Source organism: Gallinula chloropus, assembly GCF_964237585.1.
Source record: "Gallinula chloropus genome assembly, chromosome: 5".
Classification (NCBI taxonomy): domain Eukaryota; kingdom Metazoa; phylum Chordata; class Aves; order Gruiformes; family Rallidae; genus Gallinula; species Gallinula chloropus.
This window is the reverse complement of record NC_140090.1, coordinates 32,836,196-32,851,884: the sequence shown is the minus strand read 5'-3', so window position 1 is coordinate 32,851,884 and position 15,689 is coordinate 32,836,196. Positions and strand designations below refer to the sequence as shown.

At 53.5% G+C, this 15,689-nt stretch overlaps 2 protein-coding genes across 6 annotated transcripts; one reads left to right on the top strand and one right to left on the bottom strand.

The window, feature by feature from the left end:
• Positions 1 to 6,742: 6,742 nt before the first annotated feature.
• On the bottom strand, positions 6,743 to 7,444 carry LOC311192147 (endoribonuclease YbeY-like; the record flags this gene model as incomplete). The annotated part of the gene is given in 3 exon segments (XM_084264571.1): positions 6,743 to 6,832; positions 7,047 to 7,382; positions 7,385 to 7,444. Coding segments are annotated over 3 exon segments (486 nt in total).
• A 240-nt stretch (positions 7,445 to 7,684) lies between these two features.
• LOC311192742 (uncharacterized protein) lies at positions 7,685 to 14,858 on the top strand. 5 transcript variants are annotated; one of them, XM_084265310.1, is made up of 10 exons: positions 7,685 to 7,833; positions 7,922 to 8,118; positions 10,179 to 10,234; positions 10,449 to 10,579; positions 11,289 to 11,364; positions 11,903 to 11,975; positions 12,839 to 12,935; positions 13,477 to 13,561; positions 14,197 to 14,292; positions 14,545 to 14,858. In XM_084265310.1, the coding sequence occupies exons 4-10, from the start codon at positions 10,548 to 10,550 to the stop codon at positions 14,605 to 14,607; spliced, it is 522 nt and encodes a 173-aa protein (XP_084121436.1). In that variant the 5' UTR covers positions 7,685 to 7,833; positions 7,922 to 8,118; positions 10,179 to 10,234; positions 10,449 to 10,547; the 3' UTR covers positions 14,608 to 14,858. The 5 variants fall into 5 exon arrangements, with proteins under 5 accessions (XP_084121436.1, XP_084121432.1, XP_084121434.1 ...); XM_084265306.1 differs by having other exon boundaries at positions 12,623 to 12,935; XM_084265308.1 differs by lacking the exon at positions 10,179 to 10,234 and having other exon boundaries at positions 12,623 to 12,935.
• Positions 14,859 to 15,689: the final 831 nt, after the last annotated feature.

The window sequence follows — 15,689 nt, the reverse complement described above, 5'->3', positions numbered from 1 at the left end:
CAAACAGTTCTGCACGTGCAGTGGTTTCAGCCCATGGTTCTTGCAGCCAGGCACCTCGTGCCTGCCCTCATTTGTTTCTTGTCTCCTGCAGATCCCAGAGAACCCACCCAACTACGAGAAATATTACCGCCGTATGAATGAGGTATGATGGCTGGAACATGTGCACACCTGAGTCCTCTGACTGACACGTGGACAGGACTGCATCTTTCCCCCTCAGAAGAACAGAACAGGTTTGGGGAAGGTGCTGAGCTCTCCTGACCCCTTTCCAGGATGGCTTCCCCTTCAGTACCCGAGACTGTGGCTGGATCGTGGCAGACTGCACGGCAGAGGGGCTGAAGTCAGTTATGCTGCTGCAGGAGAAATGCCCCTTCATAGACAAGCTTGTCCCACCTGAGCGCCTCTTTGATGCTGTGAATGTGGTGAGTGGAGCACAAATACGGGCAGATAACTCAAGCTAAGGTAAGAGAAGCCAGCACCCGAGTGGTTGTTAGATCTGGTATTACTAAGCTAGTACAAGGCCCATAGCCTGGCATGGCAACACTGTGTTTACTGTGATAGAAAACTACGTATGTGATGCTCCAGGTTGTGCCTGCCTGTCAGTGCTGTTTGGGACTTTGGTTGCCTGCCAACGCTGTGGCCTCCTGGGTCTGACTTTGTCCTTGCTCTGGACTTGGGGCCACATTGGGCTGGTACTGCCTGAGAGCCAGTCCCACCATCCCCACCCTCCCCAACCTCTGCTTGTCTGGGCAGTTGCTGAGCATGAGGAACTTGGATGGAGGCTTTGCCACGTATGAAACCAAATGAGGAGGCCACTTCCTGGAGCTGCTGAACCCCTCAGAGGTGTTTGGTAAGGGGAACTGAGTGGGGCTGGCTCACCCCCGCAAGAGGCACAGGGGACTGGCCTTGCTGTGTGCCCAGCGGGTGCCTGGCTTTGGCCCAGGTCCCTTTGTGGGAAAAGCGTGCCCAAGGGAGAGGTTGGCAGTGTGTGGCTCAGAGGTTCTTGCCAGCGCTGTAGGGGAAGGCAGGCTGCAGCTCTCTGCCTGACTCTGTTCTTGGTGTGAACATGGGCACATGGCAGCCTGCCTCTACCTGGGGCCTTGCCCCCGTGACAGTACTGCTGTCCCCTTCTTCCTAGGAGCTGGGAGGTTTGTTTCACCTATGGCACCTGGTTTGGTCTGGAAGCGTTCGCCAATATGCAGCACACATACCACAACAGGTGAGAATGGACTGTTTGGTTCCCCTGCCCCTACTACCTCTTGGGCCGGGGCAAGAGGTATTGTTGACCCTTCTGTTCCCACCAAGACGGCGTGGGGCCCGGTCTTACTAAGCTACACAGGCGGCTGCTTGGACAACTGCTCCACAGGCTCATGGCCTTGCTTCTCAAGCCATTCTGCAACAATTCCCCCTTTTTCTTTTTATACAAGCAGCGCCTGGTTAGTGGAATCAACTCGGATCAATACGATCAAGTGAGCTCCTTCATTGGAACACACACAGAACTTATATATGTTTCTGTATCAGTATACAAGTGACATTACATTGCTGTTGGTTAGATGCTCTGTTCATCTGTCTCACTATTGCTAATAATTGGTTGAGGCTACACAGTCTGGGAAATACTGTGACATACACGGCAAAAATAACGCTAAGGCAAAAATAACTGACAAAAACATAAGCCCTTATTTAACTGAATCTAAAAACCATCCCATAAACAGAAAACCATTCTGTAAAGCGTGGCAAGCTAAAAACTGCTAATTGGCTACACATACTGCTCACACCAAAGTGATTAATTAGTACTTATCACGAGTTTTGAGAAGCATATCTTATAGCTAATCGTCACTATGTTTGAGAATGTAATTACCAAATACCTCTCAGCATGAGTAATTTTCCTGTCTTACGGGAATTCAAGGATATTGTCTTCTGTGAGGAGAGCTAGGCCGCCGGCAGGCCCACTGTCCTCCTTGCCAATTTCTTCCTTTTTAATATCTGTGTTACAAAAACTGCTTTTTGAGGTCTCTGCAAGGGCCCTTTGCAGAAAGCTCAATGAACATGACAGTAAATGTAAGACAAGTACCATAATTACCACATCCAATAATCCAAATTTGACCATTGACAATATCCATCCTGAGATTCCCCAGTCATGAAACCAATTGTAAGTGCCTTGATACCTTTGCTGTTGCATTTGTTTGCTTTGCCAATCAGGAGTGTCAGAAGTGCAGATAACATCAGCCTCAAGTTTTCCTGCAGGCACTGACTGCAATCTGTGTTCTTAGTAACACTTGACATTGACTTTTCTCTCTCCTCCCCCCCCCCCATTTTTTTTTTTTCAAACCTTGTTTGAAACCTACTGCACGGTTCACCACTGGAGCTACCAAACTGTTCTGTGAGTGACATAACTAGTTCAAAATATAAAGAGCTTTGTGAGAGTTTGATTCATATGTTTTACCATGGCTTTGCCTGTAGACAAACGTGGTGTCCCTGTAACACAGGCAATGTTCGTGCCATATATTCTGAGCTGTTGTCCAGTTTGATTTAACGGGGTAGTGTAATGCTGCTATAGCAGAGCACACTTACTGGATTCTCCCGTTTGTGCAGTAGCTCCCACTGCCAGAAAACACAGTAATCTCTAATCCCTTTGCGCTGGTAACTCATGAATCAAACTTCCAATGTCCAAGCTTTTTTCTGAAATCAAATTCTCATCCATGTAATGATAAAAGATTAGACCAGGATGCGTTTTTGATACTGGAGCAAGTGCCTAGGCTACATAAGCCTGGCACAGAGTTGGTGAATTTTTATGCCTTGTGGAAGCCCCGGAGTCAGTTACTCCTGTATTAAACGTTGCAAATGGGCAATTTTTTTTCCAAGCAAGTAGCCATTAATCGGCCCAAACGGGGATTTTCTGTTTTCCAGGTCAAATTTCTAAAGTAAGATCTCCAAGTTCAATGATCGCTATCAAAAATCCTTCTGCTAAGTAAGGAACCTTGCTCTCAGTGGATAAACGCATCTCTGAACCCGCAGCACATACAAACAAACACTGCAAAGCAAGTCCTCAAACAAACGACACTGCAAGACGCGAGTTGTCACATCCAGTCCGTGTGGGTGGGTGGGTGGCGGGTGTGTGGGGGGCAGTTCTCCCACTTCTACGGCAATTCTGGCAAGGCACTTGGCTGCGCAGCATGGTGTCAGTGGTGTCGGCTGCTGACCTCCCAGCGGCCCACTAGTAACTCTCTCCACCACCCGCTCATTCCCACATGAACTTTTCCCCAGTAAGTCCCGCAAGTGAGTAGGAATCAAAATACCCTGATGTCACCCTTTTTCCCATTCTGACGCCATCTTACGCACCCAGGCTGGGACGAGCAGCCTCTGCAGAGTGTCTCGGGCGTCAGGAGACAGTGATGTATTGATGAGTTTGATGGGGATTGATGAGGTGTGGGTGGGAGTGGTGGATAATGAAATGAAATGTGTCCCTGATCTGATGGTTGTCGAAGCTGATAGTTGTCCATCTCGGTAGGATTCCTGTCCCACTGCTTAGGTTCCTTGTCCATGGGGGCAACAGTGCTCTGTGCCTTAGTTGGTGATTCTTCATATAGGTAGTTTCTCTCTCAATAGGTTTTGGGTGCTTGTGCACGGCCTTCTCCAGGGTGGCATCTGCCAGGGCAAAGCACAAGCCCAGCTGAGCCCCTCCTCTCCATCAGAGGCGGTATCAACGTCACCGTTCCCAAAGGAGACACTGGAGCACAAAACCTGCTCTCTAAGGCCCATGTGTGACACTAGCTGAGCCTGCAGGTGTTTGCTGATAAGGAAGCAAAAGGCAGAGCAGAATCTGCACTCCATTTTCAGTGTGCTAAATAAATAAAAATCCATCGAATGCCCAAGCCCACCGATAAACCTCAAAATCCCAACTGAAAAACCAAACAACCAACCCGGAAAGCCCAGACACCACAAAACCCACAACAGAACCCCAAAGCCCTCCTGTGCCTAAACAACCCCACAAGCCAGAAAACCCACAAGCTGCAATCAGAGACACAAAAACACACAAAAAAATCCCAAACCCCACAGACACCCCTGGAGCCCTGACATTCCAAAAACCCTACAAGCCCCACCAACCACCCATATCCAACTAAAACAACCCCACAGTCCTGCACTGACCCCACTAACCCCAGGCCCAACACAACCCCCTACAGAACCTCAATACCTCCAAAACCCAGCAGAAACCACAAGCCTGAAACAAACCACGCACCTTTCCCTCCCCCCTGCTGAGCACCAAACCCAAACAGCTGCCACAGGCCGCAGGACAGACAGGGAGGGCAGCCAGCCAGCCCTGGCAGAGGGCTGGGTGGGGAGCCACAGCCAAGGGAAGGAGATCACAAGAGCCAGGCGGGCAAAGCTCAGAGTCAGAACGTACCTGCTGCTTCAGTGCCAGAGAGCGCTGCTTTGCCCCACTCCTCCTGTTTGGTGGCACGCTGGAGGCCTTTGCGTGGACACCAGGAGGAGCAGATGGAGCCTGGACTGAAAGCTTTAGTTATCTCCACCAACTGAAGGTACCATCCTGTTCCTTGTCCTCCTCTCCTGCCGCTGCCAGAGAGCGTCGCTGCTTTCTACCCCAAGCAGCCGCGCAGCTCCTTCTTCCTGGGAGTTCCCCGTGGGGCAGAGCGAGCTCCGACAGCGCTGATCCAGCAGCAGCTTCCTGGGAAGGGCAGCAAGGGGAAGAGCTTTTCAGCCTGGGGGTCACAAACACGGCGCTTTCAGCCAGCCCACAGAGTAGGAATGGGAAAGGTACACACAGACCTCAACTGCCAGCTGAGCTTGGCCACGAGAGCCTTAAAACTCCCTCAGAAACCCATCGATCCTGGGGACGACTGAGGCAGAACACCTCCTGGCTGAAACACTCGGGGAAACAAGGAAGGAGGGACATTTCCCTGCCTCCGGCACACTCTAGCTGCCACTTGAGAATGCCACAGGCAGTAGGGACTGAAAGATGCTCCTGGCCTGGAACCTCCCCTGCCCAGGCAGCCCACAAGCAGCCTCACTGACCTTGGGACTCTGCACTCTCCTAACCCAGGACAATGTCCTAACAGTGCCCCACCTCATTTCCCAGCTCTACAAGCGTCCACCTTCCAAAGTGCTGAATGTCCAGCAGTAACTCCCAGAAGAAACGTATGAGCACTGAATCATGCAACTGGCCTGGAACCCCCCATGCAGCCCACAAGCAGCCCTCTGGCCCTGGAGCACAGGGCTTTCTGAAATGAGGACAATATCCTATACTGTGTCCTATGTCATATTCCAGCTCCACCAGTGTCTGCCTTTCAAAAATGCTAAACCTCTACCAAATGCTCCCAAACAAAAGGCATGGCCCAGGGGAATGGCCTTTTGCTGCAGGAGGGCAGCTGGAGAGGGGCTGGGAGACAGAAATCCTTCCTGGGTGGGGGAGGCCCTGGCATAGGGTGCCCAGAGAAGCTGGGGCTGCCCCTGTCTTCCTGGCAGGGTTCAAGACCAGGTTGGATGGGGCTTGGGGCAATCTGGGCTGGTAGGGGTGTCCCTGCCCATGGCAGGGGAGCACTTTGAGGACTTCTGAGTATGTCCCCACCCAAGCCAGTCTGGGGTTCTATGAAACCCTGATTCCACTCTGTTCCCTCACGATCCAGCACCAAAAGGGAAAGGAAGGAAAAGGTAGCCTCTGGGTGATGAGGACATACAGCCACATGAGAAAGAACACGAAGGAGCTCAGCGCTATTCCCTCTTTGTTTCTAGCACTGCAGCATCAATCTCAATGAGGTGTTCCTTAGCCTACATTCCTTCTGCAATGATTTTAATGGGTTACAGTAGCTCGGTGATGAAGGACTGAAGCAGTGGGACACAGCCTGCAAGTTCTCCCTGCCCTTCCCCCCAGCAATAGTTGTGTTGTGTGGCCACACGATGCAACGATAAATAGTAACACAAGGCAACTCACTGTGCTGAAGTGTTCCTCAGAAGGATGGGAGCCACGATAGAGGCAGATCCTTGGACATACAGACAAGAGACATTCATGCCCCGTGTTTCCTCATAGCCCCAGAATCATCCCCTGGAAAGGATCATAAATGTAAATACACCAGCCAGCTCCTTTAGAATCCTAGAATCTCCTGAGCTGGGAGGGACACAACAGGGCCATGGAGTTCCACTCCTGGCTCCACACAGCCCAGCCCAGTCAGCGATGGCACTGAGCACATCGTCCAGAAGCTTCTTGTCCTCAGCCCAGCTCAGAGCTGTGATCCCTTTCCTGGGGAGCCTGTGCCAGCGCTCAACTCCCCCCTCAGCACAGAACCTCTTCCTGACACTCAGCCTGAACCTCCTCTGGTGCAGCTTCACACAGTTCCCTCAGGTTCTATCCCTGGTCACCAGCGCCTGACCCCCCAGGCTGGGGGTGCAGCCAGGGCTGCCCCTTCCCAGGGGCAGGATCCGGCACTCGCCCTGTTAAACTTCATGCGGCGGGCGACTGCGATGTAATGGCTTTGTGTGAAGCAACAACGTTCTCAAATTGGATCCAGCACCAATCTAACACTTTATCACCGATGGGTTTTAGAAGCAAAGTGACCCCCGAGCATGGAGAGAGTCACAGGCAGCACTACAATCACCACACGAGTCTGCTCTGTTAGAGCAGGCAAATGCCTCGTTGAACGCAACTGAAAAGATGCCTGAAAGGACTGCTGGGGGTTACCTGTAGTAGCCATGTTTGTCTCTGGAGTACATAAGCTGATCAATGCACGGTCTTTCATCTATTTTTCTTCCCATGTTCCTTCTTTCCATCCTTCTGCGTAGCCTTGTAGGATGTAAATCTGTTCAACAAAGGGTCCACCTGACTCTGAATAGGAAGCAAAGCAAAGCATTCCTGAGCATGAAAAACCCCACAGGATGAAGGTGCCAAATATTTGGGTTATTTCACCCCAGCAGAATTCTTTCCATCCCTCCTTCTGTCACCTTTAACCTTTTTTTGTTTCATAAATATGGATAAAGACTGTGAAGAAACCACCCCAGGTACTTAGCCAGCTGTAGCTCACACCATTCCATGCTCTCACCTGCAAGGAACTGCTCGTACTCAATGACAGGGATGTTCTTGTTGAGGCTTGGGAGATCGAAGAACTCCGACCACGGGATCCGAACCGATCCCCGGTGGCGCAGCACTGCGGGTGGATGTACTCCACCCCTAGGAAGATGTCCCCCAGGTCGTACTCGTCCCGGCTGCTCGGCCGCGGCAGCTCCCCCGCCGCCAGCCGGTGGAAGGGGAAGGAGAGGACGTCGGTGGGCTCTGGGCGCTGCCGATACGCGCCGTTGAGACGCCGCATCAGCCCGTCCCCGGCGCACACCACCCCCACGTCGAAGCGGGAGGCGCCCAGGGCGGCCCGCAGGGGGCACCAACACGGCCCGCAGGGGGCACCAACACGGCCCGCTGGGCGTTCCGCAGCGCCACGCTCATAGCGGCGGAGCCCCGCATCTCTCCGTCCCGCCCCTTGTCGCCCGCGGCTGCGCGGCGTCACTCGCGGGGGAGAGGTGGTGCCGCCCCCTTGGACAGCGCGGGCGGGTTCCGCGGGCCGCCCGCCTTTCCCCCGCCTCTGCGTTTCGGGCGGGCCGCCGCCGCCTTCGGGCAGCAGGGGGCCCCGGCAGGCGACGCGGGGTTCAGCTTCAAGCCCCACACCGACCTGGGCGGCTTCCCAGGGCAGGGCGAGGGCCCGGAGGCGGCGGTGGTGGGGGGTCCTTTCTCCTTCTCGCGTCCTGCCGCCGCCCTGGGCCGCCCGGAGGAGAAGGGCCCGCGGCCGCTCTTCGAGGAGGCCTGAAGAGGAAGGAGGAACGGGAGCGGTCGCCACGGTGGGAGCTGCCCCGGGAAGGCAGGCTGGGCCGGGGGAGCCGGGTGTCACCCCACGGCCCGAAGTGACTGCCTCCCCTCTCTTGGCAGGCACTCGGGGCAGCGAGAGCATGGAGGGGCCGGGGGCCCTGTTGCCCGGCGAGCTGGTGGCCATCCAGTGCAAGAACATCCCCGATGACCTCAGCGACAGGACGGTGCTGGAGAAGCACTTCAGCCAGGTCGTGAAAGTCCAGCGGGTCATGACCAGGCGCAGCAAGAAAATGGCCATTCTCCACTTCTTTGATCATGTGAGTATCGGCAGCGACCCGCGGGTGAGCAGCCGCAGAGCTGGGCGTTTTGGGGCGAGAGCTCCACCCGTTTGGTAGCACCGTGTGTTTATGCCCTGGGCAGAAGCTGTCGTGAGCCCCGTGTCGGCCAGGGATAGCAGGGTGCTGAGCCGCCCCTGAGGCGTGCCAGCTGCCCGAGCTCTGCCTGGCTCCGGTTGGGATGTTGGCCTCCAGCCCCAAATCCAAGCGGGTCTTGCCCGTTTGTTGACTCACATCACCCACCCCTGAGCTGCGTCCGTGGCTGCGTTCCTGCTTGGGTTGGGCATCCCGCTGCTGCATCGGTGCTGAGGTGTACTGGGGAGCCAGTTCAGAGACCGCGGGGTCTGGCCCTGTTCTGTGCTTAGAAACGTCGGTCTCGAGTGCCGTTCAGCTTGCTGCAGCTCTTGGGAAAGCAACAATTGTCGTCCTGTGGGCACCGTTCAAAGGAATTGATCTTCCTCTTGTTTGACGCTGATGAGTTTTGCCTTGGTGGGTTCGGCGGCCGGTTGCGCGTCGCCGTTGCCCGGGCAGCCGGTGCGGCCAGTCCCGGGCGGCCGTTGAACGTTTCCCAACTCCCCGCTCCGTTTCCCGGGGCACCGCGTCCTGCCCACCCGCCGCTCTCGCTCAGTCGTGCCTTCGGCCATGGCTGAGCCGGTCGCTACTGCGGCAGCGGGAGCGGAGACAGGCACCGAGCTCCGGGAGTACGATGAAGAAAGGGCTCGGTAAGTCCCGGGAGCATCCGTACTTTCACCCGCTGAGCCGGGGGGAGGAGATCGGAGGGGTAACCTGCCCAGGGGCCGGGCCGCCGGCCTCTCCCCACCCACCTCCGTCCCTCGGGCCGCGGAGCCTGCGGTGGGAGGGCGGAGAGAGAGGAGAGAGCCGCCCCTCAGCTCCCTGGGCTCTCCCTCCCCAGACAGGCAGCGGTAGGAGCCAATGGAGGGGCTGCCCCCCACACCCCTGGGAGGGGCGGACGGGCCGGGCCGGACCAGGGCAGGCCAGGCCAGCGGGGAGTCTTAAAAGAAACGGGCCCTGGGAGCGTGCGTGGGGTAGGAGTAAAGGGCTTTCTGTGTGTGTGAGGGGGGTGCAGCGGGTGGAGGGGAGTTCCGGCGTAGGACTTGTGGAGAAACGGGGACGCCTTCCCAGGTGTTAACCGGTGCCAGTGTCCCAGAGCTCCCAGTAACAGATGGTTGTGGGGTTGGAAGGGCCCTTAGAGATCCATCTTGTTCCAGCTCCGCTGCTATGGGCAGCGATGGCCATGCCGTGCCTGTGGCTTCTGTGTCCCTGAGGAGAGGGAGCGTCTTGTGGAGAGAGACGCTGGAGCAGTTCCCAAGTTCCCATCCGCCGTGCAGAGCACATTCCCAGGGGAGGAAGGTGCCTTTGCAGGCGCTGCTGGCTGTTGTGGCACGATGTGAGCGGGAGACCCGGTTTCCCTCGGCGACCCATCGCTGGGAATGGCGGGCAAAGTGGTGCCAGGGAAACCGCGTTAGGTGGCTTCAGCTGCACTCCCGCTGCAAAGAGGTTTTCCAGCAGCGCTGGCTGGGACGGGCGAAGGTGTTCCCCGGTCCCCTGTGGGAGTACTTGCACGGAACTCTCAGCCGCAGGCTGGTCGTTATTTCTGCCCCTTGAGGTTTCCCATGGGAGAAAGAGGAAAAACTGCGGGTGTGGGTGGTGAAACCCCCGGGGAGAGTAACTCAGCGTTGTGTACACGGGCATTGCCTTGCTGAAGGGCAGTGGGGGTGGGGGGTAACCTGTGCAGAGTAAAAAATAGCCCGTTCCACGTTAGCCGAAGCCATTTGTTTGGTGCTGGGAACAAGTGTAACACATGAAGAAGCATCAATAGAAGGGAATTATCCCACTGTTGCAGGATAATTAGCGGTGCCTTGGCTGGGAGAGGTGGGGGATGCTCTGCAGTTGCTGTGTGTGAGTCTGAGATGATCCGGGGGGGGGCTTGGAAGGGGAACTACAGCAATTAGCTCTGGAAGTTTGCTTGTGCAAAGCTCACCCAGGGTTGTAAATCCCTGTTCTGTGTCTTCTTTCCTCAGCCCTCAGCCGCCAGCGGAACATCCTGACTGGCAGGAACTGCCAAAGCTACAACCAGGTACCGCCCATGACAGAGGTAGTTCACAGCCCCGGTTCTTGTGAGGTTTGGCGTCCCTTCGAAAACTGAGGGGTGTCTGAAACTGCAGAAGGACGTGCAGCTTGGAAGGAATCCCACTGCTTTGGGTGGGATCAAGGAGGTGGGCTTCCATGCAAATGGCAGTCCTAACCCCCTCTTTAGTCACGCTGTCACGTGGCCTGCCTTTGTTGTTTAGATGATGCCATCTCTGGGCGTGAAGAGAAGGCTGAAGAGGTTTCTGCTGCAGTGAAGATACCAGCCAGGGCAGCAAGGAAACACTGGGCTTCGGGCAGCGATGCTGCTCCAGAAGCAGAGTCTGCAGGAGAGGTTAGCAGCAACTTTCCTGAACCTGTGCAGCCATAGGCTCTTCTTTTCCCTTGACAGCAGGTGCCTCTTGTGTGCTGGGTTTTCCTCACTGGGGTTTTCGTGCTCTGCTCTGGCACATGGAACTGAGGAAGGAGCACCCAAAATACATGACCTTGCAAGAACAATCGCCTGCTTCCTCTGGATAAAGCCCTCTCTGCTCGGTTCGGTGTCCACCAGGCTGGGAGAAGATTCCCCTAGGACTTTGGCTCTGTAAAAACGAGTCCCGAGCTGCTTGACCCCGTAGTTTGGTTGGGTGGTGCAGTGTTATTTTTCTTACTGCCCCGTAGGGTGAGAGGAATAAGAAACCATCGTGCTCTTTTATTTGTCCCTGAGAGCACTGTTGACTCTTTGTTTGTACAAAACACCTTTCTGAGGGGCTCAGGTCTCCCCGAGCCAGAGCCAGAGTCAGAGCTGAACTCTGGAATGCTGAGGAGCTGCCCGAGGGGAACTGGGCAGGAAGCCTGTGCCTAGGAGAGCCCCTATTAACAATCAAACCCAAAGGGCAGTGTGCTGGTCAGAGATCCTGCAAAGATCCTTCTGCCGCGCTCTGAGCCAGCAAATCCCAGTCCCTAAGTCGGACCAGAACTGCCTCCCTTTCTGGAAGTTTCTGCTGGCTTGGGCTCATGTTCAGGTTAAACTCAGGGTGGTGCTTTGTTTGTTTCTGTTTCAGACTCAATCCCTTTCTTCTCAGCCTCCAGCGAAAAGACCAAGAATTTCTGTGCCAGGAGAAGAAATGGTGCAGACTGGTAAGGCTGACGTCAAGGCGTGAGCTTGTTTCTTCTGTGCTCTTCCTGGCGTGTGGTGCAACTCTCCCCCTCGGCTCACGTACGGGTTGTGGCAGCATCGCACCTCGGTAGCGCCTGGCAGTGCTGGAGTGGGAACTCAGTTTCTTCCCTGCATCCCTGCGCTGCTGCTGGGTCGGGGCCGGGCGTTTAGCTCAGCATCTCAGTACCAGAGCTGCCTTGGATGCAGCCAGCTCCAGCTGTGATACAGCTGCTGCCAGCTGGCCAGAAGGAAATTGGTTTGGTTTGAGGTGTTAGATCCCCAGAACCCTTTTTGGGTTTGAATTTGGGGTTCAGCCTGGCGATACCTCGTGCCAAGCGCAACTTGCTGCAGTTGCCAATAAGAAAATCTGAGACTGTTCTAAAGTAACAGAACACAGGGAATGTGGGGACGTAGGGGAGAAAGGAAACATTGACCTTTGGTGAAGCTCTTCACCATAACCTCATCAACCTCCTCAGTTCCCTTTTCCAGTGACTGATGGCTCACACTCTTCTCTCATAGATCAAATGCCTTGTGGGACTCCCTTGGGCAACAGAACACTCTCTCTTTGGGACAAGACAGCTCCTTGTGCCAGGTAAAACCCTTCTGTTTGCTTGGACTTTCTTCTCTGAAAGGTTTGCTTTCCATTTCACTCCTGAACTTCTTCCGTGCTGCTCAACATTTGTCTCTGTGTCTGCACAGAGATGTTTTTCCAAGGTTTCCTGGGCCGCTATCCTAAGGGAGGTCTTCGGTAGCTTTTTATGTTTCCTTCCTCTCCTCCCAACTAGAGAAGATGCTTTTTTTTTTTTAATCTGGGAACGTGAAATGTAATGTAAACACAGGGAATGCCAGGATTTTCTCTCTTCCTTTCCTCCTCCCCTGGTCCTTCTCGCAAAACTTAGAGGAAGTTTTCTCTTTGGGGTACTCTAAGGTAACAAATTTGACTCCTTCCCCTCTGGTCTGCCTGAGTTCAGAGTTGCCCAGCTGAGTATGAAGGGCCTCTACACAGAAATGCCCACTGTGTTTTGTCGTGACACCAGTGCAGGATGTTTCCATCCAGGGATTTGACAGTCAGGTTGTACTTTGGGTATTTCTATTGCTTGAGCTGTGGCTCCCCACTCGCATGTAAACAGTTGTGTAGGAATAAACTGTCTCCTTTCCGGTGCACTGATACGTGTCAATAACAAATGCCGTGCTTATAAACACTGTGGTTCTTCTCTATTGTTTTTTCCTGCACCAAAGTGCTCCGGCCTCCTCGACTGCTCCAGTCTTCTCCAATGCTTCATCCTTCCCTCCTGCTCCAGACTTGTCCCCTCCTCCGATCTACTCCATTGCTCCAATCGACTCTGAAGTTAAAACACACCCCAGTGTGCCAACCTACTGCGGCGTGCCATCCTACTCTGGTATTCCATCCTACTCTGGTGTTCCATCCTTGCTCCATCTTCCCTCCTTGTCCAGCCTTCCAAACTTCTCCAGTGAACCAGTGCCAACTATTATCACCTGGACAAACAAAAATATGGAGGAGATCCTTTTCCATCTGGGACACAAAAGACCGGTGAGTATCCCCATGATCCGTATCTGTCCCACTTGGTAGGTAGACTGTAGCTGCACCACACAGCAGGATGACAACGTAGTATCTGGTTGTCTGGACTTGTGGAGGGTGACACATTACTGCACCCCCTTGGGTGCCCGCTACTTAACTCAGGCTTGTGGTTATGTGGTGCTCTTTGGTCCTTTTTTCATGCTATTGGTGACTCTCTCTGTGACAGCAGAGCTTCGAATCCATGTAAGCTGGTGGTTGTAATAGCATGTGTTGGAGAGCAGACACCTTGTACTGTCCCAAACCCCGGCCAGGGAACTTCCTCCGCCCAAAAGCTTTTGTATTTCCTCTTCCTGGAGGTGCACCCGCTATGTGGGTACATGCTGGGCATTGCAGTTCCTTGCTTGGTTCTCCTGTTCCTCCTCTGACAACATGTGGTTTGGGCAGTTCCTAAATGAGCTTCTGCTTTTGTGGGAGTCTCCTTCAGCAGCTGGCTTTTTGTGGGACTAAATGATGGAGATAAAGAGGATCTTTTGTTCTCTTTTGGTTTAAACAGCAAATTCCTGCAAGAAGAAAGCTGGGAAAAAAGAAGGGTGGAGCTGGATTGTTTGCAGTGGGCTCTTCACAGCGTGGAGCCTCACGTAAGTGAGCACTGCTTGGGTTTGGAATTTGAACTGTGGCTCCTTGTGGCGAGGGTCTGTACCTGTCTGAGTTCAGTCCAAGTCATTAGCCCGAAGCTTCTCCTGTTTTTATGGCACCACCTCCAGCTGTGAGTGGAGTGGGAAGCCACGCTGGGTTGAACTCTCCAAGCAAAGCCTCTTCTCACTGGCCCAGTGCTCTCTTTGCTGTTTGAGGGGTTGGGGTTTGTTTAATTAGTCTGCCCTGTGAAGGTGAATCTGGCTTTGCCCCCATTCTGCACGGTTTAAGGGTCTGTTGAGCCATTGTCAGAGAATGTAGGCTGCAAAACTCAGCTCTGAGATGGTGATTTCTTCTGCCTTGGAGCACAGAGCCCGGTGTGTGACAGAGCAGGGGCTGGCGCCAGTGTTTCTCTGGAAGTTCCCTCACAGGGGAAGGCAAGGCCTCAAGCCTTGATTGCAGAGGCATGGCGCTGTGCAGAGCTGGGTGTGCCAAGACCTGGGTGGGAACCTCCAAGCCTGCGGGTGTGGGAAGTGCATCATGAGTTGGGTCTGGTTAGCGCAGGGCTGGTTGTGGGTAACACCTGCTGCTCGTCCTCTGAGGTAAGGGAACATCCTCTGCCTTCTTCTGCCTTCATTAGGAGATGCCTCAGCAAAAGAACGGCAGTGGCTGCGGGGTTTTCGCCTGCGAATACGCAGACGGTATCTGCGGAGACGAACCCATCACCTTTCCTCAGGTGAGCGAAGGTTGTCAGCAGCTCCAGAGCTTTTTGCCCCAGATAAAAGAGCCGGGGGAGTTAAGGCAGCAGCCTGGGGCAGGGGCTGAGGGTTTGTACGTCTCCTTGGGCGCGCGCTTGCTGGGGTTGGCACTTCAGGGTGGCCTCAGCAGGCCAGAGCTGCATTCCCTGTCCCTAATGACCTGGGTGTTTGTGCCTCCTTGCTGCCCTGACTTCCTACGTTAACGGCTTTCTCTTTCCTTCTCTTTCCAGAGTCACGTGCCTCACTTCTGCAGGGAGGTGGTGCGGGAAATAACCCACCAGCTGCTGCTGTGAGACAGGCACTACAGCAGTCACCCTGTGATCCCCTTAGGCTGACTCTTGGTTTAGTTTCTCTTCTGACATTTGACCAGGTCCCTGCAACCTGGGGTTGGTTTTTTTGTTCTGTTTTTGTCTGTTTGTTACTTGTGAAAAGATAAATATTTATTTATTTTATTACAATAAATATTTTAATTATATATAAAAAGAGCGTGCTGGCATGAAGCTGTTTGTTTGGGACCAGAGCAGCATTGACCCAATAAACAATATTTCAACAATCATTTTGGGGTTTTGGGATTTTTTCTTTTTTTTCTTTTTCTTTTTTATAATTGTTTTTATAAAACCTTTTTACCTTTTCCTTTACTTGGGCCCGTGAAGGGGGTTTGGTTTTGGGGCTTTTTTTTTTTAATGGTTTGCTTCTCTCTGGCTGCACCCCTCCACTTTCCCACTAGACTGTGGTCTTCAGGAGACATGCAAATCCCAGGGCATTTCTAGAACTTTGCACACGTTCTGTACCACTGTAGCCACAAAATGTGGTCCTCTATCAGATGGCATCCCAAAATGTATTCCAAATCTAGGGATAATCTCCTGTAGGAGCCAATTAACTGTTTCCTTGGCTTGACTTCTATGGCAGGGAAAGGTTTCTGTCCATCCAGAGTAAGTGTCAGCCTCAACCAAAAAATACTTATAGTCATTACATTTAGGTAACTCTACAAAATCAAGTTGCCAATAATTTCCCGGATTTGCCCCTGTTTTTAACTTACCCATTTGAATTTTCTTTTGTACTACTGGATTTTTAAACACCCCTCACACTTTGCCGTTACTGACTTGGCCATTTCTAGCATTCACACTGGCACTAAGTGCCTTTTTAGGAACATCACCAGGGCCTCTGCACCCCAGTGCCATTCTTGATGTCTTATCTGCAGTATTTCCCCCATGATTAAGGGAGGCAATATTACCTGACTCTTGAGAGTTTTTCACCATCCTTCAGAACTTTTCCTTTTGCGATTTTTACATTTCCAGTCTGATGTGCTTTACAGGGCAGGATTGCTGCTTGGAGCAGTTCTTGAACCGCCAACAAGAACTGTGAAATTTCCTTT

Bases quoted from the DNA above. Each gene is read 5' to 3' on its own strand.
- LOC311192742 (XM_084265308.1), top strand. From the start codon at position 10,548: ATGCTGCTCCAGAAGCAGAGTCTGCAGGAGAG. The intron at 10,580-11,288 runs GTTAGCAGCAAC...TTTCTGTTTCAG, and splicing joins AAGCAGAGTCTGCAGGAGAG to ACTCAATCCCTTTCTTCTCA. The intron at 14,293-14,544 runs GTGAGCGAAGGT...TTCTCTTTCCAG, and splicing joins AACCCATCACCTTTCCTCAG to AGTCACGTGCCTCACTTCTG.